At 46.2% G+C, this 10505-nt stretch overlaps 1 protein-coding gene across 2 annotated transcripts; it reads right to left on the bottom strand.

Annotated features, from left to right (window-relative positions):
- Window positions 1-4868: 4868 nt before the first annotated feature.
- On the bottom strand, window positions 4869-10407 carry LOC117842168 (O-fucosyltransferase 6). Of its 2 annotated transcripts, XM_034722537.2 has the most exons (11): window positions 9069-10407; window positions 8917-8976; window positions 8576-8666; window positions 8311-8387; window positions 7828-7916; window positions 7534-7717; window positions 6762-6943; window positions 6124-6226; window positions 5714-6045; window positions 5141-5616; window positions 4869-5057 (listed from the first exon to the last, which is right to left on the bottom strand). In XM_034722537.2, exons 1-10 carry the CDS (start codon window positions 9270-9272, stop codon window positions 5166-5168), a joined length of 1773 nt encoding a protein of 590 aa, XP_034578428.1. In that variant the 5' UTR covers window positions 9273-10407; the 3' UTR covers window positions 4869-5057; window positions 5141-5165. The 2 variants fall into 2 exon arrangements, with proteins under 2 accessions (XP_034578428.1, XP_034578427.1); XM_034722536.2 differs by having other exon boundaries at window positions 4869-5616.
- Window positions 10408-10505: the final 98 nt, after the last annotated feature.

The raw sequence follows: 10505 nt of genomic DNA, 5'->3' as shown, positions 1-10505 counted from the left end.
CATTATCAAATCCTATAGGATTGCAAATGTAATGCAACTCTATTCCTATATTTTTCCTATTTCTACATTTTGATATTCCTTCATTCCAAAGAGGCCCTATTGGCAGGGCTGCGGCTCCTCCAAAAACGTCTCTGTCTCTAGCTCCTCTGTTAGAGCAGCTTCTCTGGTGAGTTGAAGCCGTTTCAAAAACGTTTGGCAAAACGGCTTCTTCCTGTCTTTATGAATGGATTGAAAATGTCAATTGTCCAATCTGCCCTGGATACACTTGACCTGTTTGTTAAATTGAATGGTATGTTTGGCCTTAATTTAGATGAATCAATATCTAAATCTTTCTAGGGGCTACCGGTAAGATGGTTAAGGCACATAGAAAGAAAGGAAAGATTTGATGATTTCCTAGGGACCAATCCGAAAAGTACATGAACAGCCATGTTCGGCTGTTGTCTACTCTTCTCTGTGGACCGTGGCCCTGATTCCAGCCATCACCGGCGTCCCTAGCTGGTGGATCCTCGGGCAAGTGCCGCAACGGGTAGAGGAGGATGCGGCGACTCCATTTGAGGGCTAATTGGTTCCAATCGAGCTGGTGACATTGACGCAGAAGGAAGGGCGACGAGCTGCTCGGCAATGGTTGCGCCGCGAGGTTTAGGGCACGAGCGCGAGGCACACCGAAGACGAGCAAGGCACAGCATGGTTTCTTTGGGGTCGGCACAACCTGGGAAGAGCTGCGTGCTTGCTCAACCGGTGGAGGGGCGGATCGCGTAATTTGTTTCATGTCCATGCGCGGATGGGCAGGGAGCCGGGAGGAGCCAGTTTTTCCAGCTCCGGCGTTCTTGTTGATTTTGGCTCCGGCTCCGCCAGGGCTTCACCCTGAAGCCATTTTGGAAACTACCGTCTGGTACAGCTTCACATGAAGCCCATGCTGAAGTCGTTTCAGGAGCTGTACCAAAGAGGTCCTTATTGTTGATGTGTACATTGATTGATGAAAGTACCGGAAACAGTTCTTATTATTCATTTTAAAAAAGCCTCCAAGCATTTGTCTCTCTAGACATGATTCATTTTTACTGTGAGCGATAAGCATTACTTTTATGCAACACCACCACTTCTCATTTCAAGAAAACTCGTGCACAACTATACTTGCAGAGCTAGAAGAGGTTGAACCGATGATGAAAAAAGAGTTGCAAGGCATTTCTTTTTTTTCTATGAAGGTTTGCTTGACTCATTTTCGACCATCGATTTTACTTTCTTTCATGTGCATTTAATATTTTTGGTTTCCTTCCCGTTGAGTTTCATGGAAGAAATAAGAGAGAAGGACTAGCAGAAAGTAAAATTTCCAATGGAGCGGTGCTAGAGACTTCGTAAACATAATTGGACAATAATGTTCAACACGTTACACTTAGGAGGACAGCATAGGAACTTCATACGTGTCGAAGTGTTGAGCCACGCTGGAGCAGCGGTGGTAACAGTTTGGCGTACACTTGCCGTGCTGGTGTGCGGCGTGTCCCGAGTGGGGACGGCAGCCGGCAAGCGGCCCGGCAGTGGGCGCGGCGCCCCCCTCTGTCCGTGCGCGCCTGCTCCCGAGTCGCGAAACAGAGGAGAGGGGTAATGTTTCAAAAAAAAGAAACAGAGGAGAGGGGATCCGGGGAAGTGAAACCAGAAGCCGGCGTCGTTGGTTTGTTCACGAGATTGTAGTTGGATTCTTGCTTGCGAGTCCTTCCTAATCATCTACGGGTTTCTGTTCACCCTGCTGTTTCTGCATGGACTTTTGAGGCTTTTGAGCCGGTACGCTGCGGACCGAGGTTGCCCAGCTGTAGTGCTGCGAAACTCTGTCTGCTCCTGGCAGAATCCGGAGCGGCCGTGCACTGGATCACTGGTTCGTGAATCCTGGAATCGTCGGGGGTCAACAGCCCTTCGTCAGTTCCCTTCTCAAAGCTGCAACGGGCCATTCAGGACAACGCAACGTTAACATAAGCGGATTCCTAGGCTCGACACTGCGCCAACACATCCTCCCAGGAACTGGATTGAAGCTGCTTGTCGGGCAAAGATTCCAGGCCATATTATCCTATGAATGGACCGTCCAGAGCTCAAGATGATCGATCATATCTTTCTTTGTTTTTTTGCCCCCTCGAAGACAGGTGAACATCATCGGGAAGTAACTCTCTTGTTCTTTTAACTTACAGTTGCAGAGGAATTAAAAATAACAGAGAACATCATCGGAGAAGTAACTCTCTTGTTTTTTGGCCTACAGTTACAGAGGAAAAAGCTTGAGCTATTCAGCACATTCAGTATCTCATTTTGAACAAATGCGTACCTTTTTTCCCCCTAGAAGTAGAAAAAACTTTTTTTTTGTGATATTACCTTTGCACTTACCACCTACTGTCCTAAAAAATTCTCTACCATAGGAGAGAGGGACTATAAATCACTTGGAAGAATGAAAATGGCAGGATTTCCAGTGCAATGGGTTAGGTACTACGTGCCATCAATCACCTAATCAAAGTGTATGGAAAATTCAGGACCAGTTTGACAGGGCTTCAACTTTTTTTTTTGAAAACGGCTCCAGCTCTGGCTTCTCAGATGGAGTGGCTTCTCTAGTGAAGCTAAAGCCCTTTTGAAAAATCGTTTGGCAAAACGGCTCTTCCATGTAGTTTAAAATGGTTAGATAATGGTCAGATGAGATGAAATACCCATAATACCCTTTCCTTTTCCTTTTCCTTTTCCTTTTCTTTTTTTCTTTTCTTCCTTCCTTCCTTCTTTTCTCTTCCTTCATTATCTTTTTCTCTTCCTTCGTTATCCGCCTCCCACCGCCGGCTTACCCCCAGCCCCCGCCTCCCGGTGTCCCGCCGCCTCCCGCGGCTAGCCCTCACCTCCCGCTGCTGCCTCCTGGCCGTCTCCACCTCCCGCCTCCTCCCACCTGTCTCCACCTCCGGCCGCCTCCCACCCATCTTCGCCCCCGCCGACCCGCCCCCACATCCCACCATCCCCGTCGGCCGCCTCATCCTTCCTCCTATCCTCCAGTTCATTCCAACCCCATCTGCTCTGGCCCGCCACCCTACGAGGAGCGGGCGTCGTGTGGCTCCGGTTGTTGACGCGCCGCACCCTTGCCGCCACGTTGTGGCCCCGACGCGCCGCTCTGCTCCGACCCCGCGGTGCAGCCCTCGTCGCCATGTTGTTGCTCCGCCGCCGCTGGTGCCCACCGCGCGCTCCGCCACCATCGTTGCTCCTTACCATCGTGCGCCACTGCTGGTGCCTAGCTACTACATTTGCTCCTGCTAGTGCCTGGTCCCTTGGTCACCGTGTGCGCCATTGGGGTGGCTTGGTGGGTCGGAACGTTGGTGGCATGTGAAGGTGAAAAATAGCTTAACTTTATGGGCATTTTGGTACAATCAATGTGGGGGGTGAAAGGAGGAGCCGCTGGAGCCCGTATTTTTAGCTCCATGGTCCAGTTCATTTTCGGGAATGGCTCCATAAGTACTCCAACATCGAAACCGTTTTCTTTTTTTTTTGTTTGGCATGACTCCTCCAGAAGCCGGAGCTGAAGCCGTTAGGAGAGCTTAGCTCTCCATAAAAATGTAGACCGAAGGATATGAAAGTACTTTGGAAGAACGGCGCGCTCCACCGCACTCATATAACCAGCACCCCGGTGCGGCGCGACCACCTCGACCCCGACCCCGACCCCGGCCCCAGCGGCGGCGGAGGCAGGCGTGGCGCGGGCAGGTCGGTCCCGACGGCAGAGGCGGCCGGCGCGACCCCGACGGAGCGAGCCGCCAGCCCCCAACGGCGCGGGTGGCCGGCTGCCTCCACCCCGAGTGTCAGGGTGGAAGCACTCGAATGAAAATATGCACGTGACGAGCAGCGACGATGTATCGGGATCTAATCTAGGATGCTCCGACCGGACCGGATTTGGATCGAGCCCGGGCAGGCCTGATCCTGGATATGGTTGAAGTGTATACAAACCACCACACGTACGCTTCGTGTGACCTGTAGCCGGTGTTCGGGATCGGTTTCGCACGCCGGTCTACCACGCGCGCCCAAAAGCAGATGCCCAGATGCTGGCTGAACAGGTTGGGCATTCGCCTCGGCAGCGGTGGGATGTTCAATGTTGCCCGACATCTGTGATGACACCTGACATCTAGCCTGGACTGCATTTTGGTGCCTGTATTTGACACCTCCATTTGGTCTGGGCGCTTCAGGAGTCAGAGCTGGAATCTGGAGCTAGCTTTTACTACTGTGAGCCTGTGACCTCTGAGGCTCTGAACTGAACACCGCTACACAGTGAGTGACAGCGCAAGTGATCCAACGACGCCGGCCAAAATTGTGCGTACGAATAGGCCAGTTTCGGTGGACCTCTCACGTATAATGTACCGGCGAGAAACTGCCAACTGAATGCGGCGCGAGCCCCTGCTACCATAGGACACATACTGCCTGTCACTCCTTGTCAAACAGAAACGCTAGCTTGCGGGTGTCCATCTCATCTGACCCAAAAACTAGTTCAATCTCCAGAGATGTTCAGTGAGGCGAAAATCATGTCACCGCGCCTGACCTTAAAGTCCTGAACAAGGCAGTTCTTTCGTGGGCTGGACGACACATACACAGGTATATACAATACTGCACAAACACTCATACGTTGGCCGTCTGTGCTATTCAAACAAAACGCGATACAGTGACTGTAAGCATCACGCATTCACGCTACTTTCTTCTAACAGAGATCAGGCAATGTTAACACAGAATCGGCTATGCGGTGACTGCAAGCATCAGGCTACTTTCTGCTGACAAGGATTATGCAATGTTACATCGTGTTGGGTCAACAAGGTTCCAGCACAAAAGACAGCAGCAACCGTCAAACAAGATACCAAGAAATTTGGACTAGCAAAGAGGTTAAGAAAATGAAGCAGAATATACACATTTCCATGAGCGATGAGCACAGGCGGCGATGTTTTATAAGGAAAAGGAGGAAAAATCCGGCCGCCACAACGCCGCAGATGAAAAACATGACCAATGCCCTCATTCTGCTAGGGGAAAGAGGATGTACAGCTGCACACCGCAAAATCTATGTACACCAACAGCTGCAGTTAGGAGATGTCCAGACCATCAGATTACTGCCACATACAACACATGTATATGCAAAGTCAGTTTTGCATAACTTAACTTGAAGAAATAGCTGCGCAACTGAACTAATCTGACAGGATCTCCTCTAGCTCAGGATCCTCTTGCCTGATCACAGAGTCATCGTCAGGTTCAGTGTCAACCATCTCTCCCCTCGCGGTGGTATCCTGGTCATCTTCTGTATCAGATCCATCTGCCTCTTCGTCAGTATAAACAGGATATGGTGGTCTACCAACGGCTTTCTTTATTCCAGCGTCATTTACAGGTTCCTGGTTACTTCTAGAAATGGACTTGACTGCCGCTAAGTTTTCGCCGGTCTTTTCACATATACAGGTGGCAGGGTTGGCATGAAAGTCGCCTCTTCCTGGTGCAATTTCCATGGGCTCTCCCATATATCCTTTCTGGATTATTCGCACCTGCGCGGAGAATGCATCCCATGACATATTTCCCCTCTTCATAAGTAAGGGATAGAGTTGTTTAGCATTTGGCCGGATTGTTCGCTTGTGGCCAAAATATCTCCTGCAGAGAGCATTGATAGATAAATCAACTAATAAATAAAAAAGGGAAAATGGTTAACAGCAGATAAATATAAGAACAATTTCGAAAGATGTGTCACCTTCGCCCAGACAGAATTTTGGCCATGTTACCAATGTTGTTAGCCACAAAAGCATCACTTTCATCACAGACAATGAAATCGATTGCAGCCATGCGAGATGAGAACTTCAAGAATGGAGCAAGCTCCTCTTGGCTTGACAGTGATTCTTTTGTATGGAAATTGGGAAAAAGCGCTTTGAGGGGTGCTAAAGTATCATCCCCTCCATATATCTCACCAGAAGCAACATAAATGTGGACATCACTTCTGTAGCCTAATGCCCTCAACATCAGCCCTACCTCCTCAGGAGTTAGTGGACATCTACCTTGCCTTCTTCCTTTCTCCGGGTCACGTATCTGGAATGTTAAAACATGACAAGATAGGTAACTCTATCCCAGTAAGCAAGTAATGACTACACATCATACAGCTCGTACATGCAAGGTTCTCCATCGTCTACGTATTGCAGCTAATTCTCTCCTCTCCTTTTCTCCACCACCATAATAGCACCCAGAAAAGGCGAGCATATCAGGTTCAAATCTGCCATCAGGGAATAAAAAAATGTCTTGGACAAGAAATAGAATCATAATGAACATGCACGGAACAAGAATGCAGAAGAATATGCCATATTTATTTTTATCTCTAACCAACCATTTTTCATATTTTTCTGCTTAATTATCATCTTATTAAGTTCAAAGGGAACTGACTGGAGATGAAGGGAAACCAGTTAGCAATATTAGCAACTTCATTTCAACATTTAAAGTCATTTTTTGTTGTACACAAACAGAACAGAAGAAGAAATTCTGGAGATGGGGAAACAATGATGCTCTAAGAGAAAAGTTTGAGACGATTTTTAAATGGCTGAAGAAGTAAAGAATTATTGCCTCTACAGTCAATCATCCACACCCCAGCTTTTGTTATGCACCACTCATCATTTTGAGATCAGATGTCCAAAACAGTGGTAGTATTCATATACTTGCAATCGAGTGAGCTGAAACAGGTAAACTTGGAACAAAATGTAAAAAAAAATGCAGAATGGTGACTGGTTCAATTAATTTTACAGAACGAAGAATACCTCAGGTGAAGAGCAATAAAATATCTGCTCTTTTCCCGCATTCGCTGTATTAGCTTTTTACCCAATTCTTGTATCTGATCAGTAAATCTCAAAGCATGATAATTGACTCTGCAACGCAGTTTTTGCAGGTCGGTGTCCAACTTATTTGAGAGCCTATAGTCATATTTAGTCATTCGAATAACCTGCACCACCAGGAAGTAAAATAAGGTATGTGACAAGATTCTTATTAACTCAAATATCCCATGTTATCTCAACCAAAGAAATGATTGGAAACAGAAATCAAACTACACAAAAAATTCGACCAACCTAGGGGGAACTAGGTGGCTTTGTAAATGAGAAAAGAATAAGCACTCGAGTTCAAGTCGAAGAAGACTCGAACCTGGGTGGTGGGGTGTGCACACACACCTCCCAGGAACTGAGCCAGGCTCATTCCTTAATCAAACTAAACGTAGTAGGACATTAAAAAAAAATCAAACTTCATTACTTTTATGCTTCTTTTTTTTTAAAAAATTAAAACTACACATAGAAGCATACAAATAATGAAGTGCAGGAATAAGTTACATAACAATACAGGTAGCCAAGCATTATTGACAAATCTCCCTCAAAAGGTAGTAAGTTATGGTAACAATAATTGACCACCAGAGTAACAGGTCAAGTAACTGGTTAGTAAAATTCAATTACTGATATATGAAAAAAGGATAATCAAATGTAGTGTTGTGATGGTGGAAAGGGACTAATCTAAGCCAGTTAAGCCAAAAGTTCAACAACTTACATGCTTCTTCAGAAGTGCCGGTAAGACACGGTTCAAGTAACACCGCGGAGTACATTTTCGGGGGACACGCATTTTATAAGGTTTCATGGCTTTACCTCCTTTTTCTGGAGGCTCTTTTATAATTTTGACATCCTTTGCAAGAAATGAAATGAACCAGTCCATATCAAAGATTTCTGAAAAATTGCTGCGGCATTGAGTACAAAAGAAGCGGAGTCAATTAAATCTGAACACCTATAAATCATAGAAGATGATGGGCTGAAATTTGGGAAGTTCTCACTGCTCACTGTTGCATACCTTGAATCTTTCCAGAAAGATGTTTGATCCAGTTTGGGAACAACAAGTGTAGCGTTCAAAATACGTGCAGCAACTACAGCGTCAACTATCTACAAAGAAGCAGGTGTTATGATATGTCTAATGCATAGTTCTGCTGTACAGGATAGGGAAAACCAGCAAATAAGTAATTTGGACTTGGAAGTAAATTGTAACAAAAGCTTCTCCGGTCCATTTTATCAAAAGAATTGGCATTTCATTAAACGCATCACACCTGCACATATACTACATAGCCTGGTGACCTAGAACAATTAAGGTACCTCAGGTAGTTAAGCAGGTCCTGACCATGTATTATACACAACATGCTCCTTAGTTGGAGCAATAAGATAGAAAATAACACAACATGTGCAGAAAGGAATTCTATGTTAACTTCATGTGTTTCAATAATACCCATTTACACGCACGCTACTCTACATGTACTCGAAGACAACCAGGGGAACATCTTACTCCTGTTCTCTGCTGATTGAGACCTCCACTTGTAACAACAATCAAGTATCGCTCTGGCTGTGTGGTAACACTGGAATCTGCCAAAAAAGACAAAGGAAAGACCTTTAAGTGGATATAGTTGTTCAATCATCAGTCATCATAATGCAAAAAGATACACATCGGCATTCATCATCGACTCCCACTACACAGGTCGACACAATATCCAACAGTTATGACATCATCGTCTAAATTATAAGGAACAAATCACGACAGAGTGACTGCTCACCAAGAAATTTACTGCTAGAGTTGCAGCATCCATAGAAGTTGCTAGCAAGCTTTGAACGCCAAAGATCGTCCTGCCCAACCCATCCATGTGCCTGCATTTGATCGAAACATAACAGGCTCATCAGCTGTTCTTACATGAGAGGTCCAATCTAACATTTCCTATGCGTATGGTTCAATGTGACATCTTCTCCTCATTTTCCCCGATCAAGTGATGAAGGGGTAGTGTACTTACAACCTAATCCCCCTAGGATCAAACCAATACAAAATATCTTTCCAAATTTGAATCATTTATGGGAAATCCAAAAGACAAACCACAAAAAAAGCCACGCATTGTGATCTTACCGGAACACTGAACGCCTCGCCGCTCTCGGTGCCCTCCAGTTCGCCGCCGGAGCCGTTCGTCTGGACTCAAAACAGAGGAAGAGAGAAAGAAACAATCAGATCGAGCAGCACGGACGAGCCCGCCGAGGCGAGTAACTAGTGTCCGTCCATACCGGGTAGCGGTGGAGGAACCGGCGGGAGGAGGAGGTGGTGAGGCCGGGGCGCGGGTAGGCGAGCGGCGGCGCGGAGAGGAGTGAGACGGAGAGGAGAGAGACGGCGAGGAAGAGCAGGGCCAGCGCAGCCGCCGGCAGCGCAATGCGGCGCGGGCAGCGGTGGTGGTGGCCGTGCTGGTAGCCGCGCCGCCGCGGCTGGCCCATCTGCGGCGGCCGGCGGGGCCGTGGTGGGGAGGAGGAGGGTGGCGACGGCGATGGGTGGGCCCTGGCGGCCCAGCGGCGTGGAGTATTTTAACGGGTGCATGAGACGGGCCCAACCCAAAAAGGTAGCATGGACGCGATAGCTGCACTAATAATAACAAAGAAAATTAATCTAGAAAATAATAACAAAGAAAATGGCGTTGACCCTAATGCTCTGTTTGGATTTAGCACTTGGCGAGCCGACGGACTACAGTTGCAGAAGCAGGTATAAACGCTTGCACGCTCACTCCTATGAACACACGTGCGCAACTTTATCCTTATGATCATCTTTAAAAAACTGAACCAATAAATTTTCAAAGTAGGCGATGTGCACATTGACAACAAGGTCATCATTGACACCTCGTTGTCAATGTGCACATCGCCTACCAGTGAAAGAATACCACGCGGTTAAATCCTAAAATAAAAAAAAAGTAAGCACCAGTGCGAAATCGAGGACTCGAACCCTACCGAACAGTTTCTACCACAATAAACATTAACACAATAAGCATTAACAGTTGAGCTATGCTGAGTTCACGTTGATCAGTTTCTTTTTAAAAGCCAATTCCATATGTCATTAACAAACTTCCAATCACTTCTACATCCCTCCTTCTTAAATATATATAATGCCCTTATCTGCAAAAAAATATATAATACCGTTGACTTTGTTATTAAATATATGATATAACCCTTTCTGCAATTTTAACTAATAATATCTACTTAATGTATTGGTTCAGCATGCTTTGTCTCCACGCGGCCGCACACGCGCGTTCTGGTTGGCCATGCGTCTACTGACCTATGAAAATTACGAAATTCTTTTAATATATTTCTCTAACATAAGATATTATGCTTTCTATCTGTTTATAACATTTAAATTTAAAATTCAATTTGTACCAGAAAAGGCAAAATGGTAAATTTATCTACGGATCAATTAAAATAGTTCGGGGTAAAAATAAGGGCATAAGGCTAAAATTTACTGAGGATAGACAGAAAAAATAAATTAGTGAGAATAGCTAAATAAATTTTATTTTAAATGGCTTGCAAATCGGATGTTACACTAACAGTAAAATTAGTGAAGCTTTTGAGGCTCAAATAGCAAAATTAGTCAGTCCTCTTCTCACCCATCGCCGCCAAGGCGGCAGGCGCCAACCTCGACGGTCTGACCAACTCCTGATCCAGCAAGCGCCCGTCGCGCTTCCG

This window comes from Setaria viridis, chromosome 2 (genome assembly GCF_005286985.2).
Source record: "Setaria viridis chromosome 2, Setaria_viridis_v4.0, whole genome shotgun sequence".
Taxonomy (NCBI): domain Eukaryota; kingdom Viridiplantae; phylum Streptophyta; class Magnoliopsida; order Poales; family Poaceae; genus Setaria; species Setaria viridis.
This window is presented reverse-complemented; position numbering and strand designations above follow the sequence as displayed.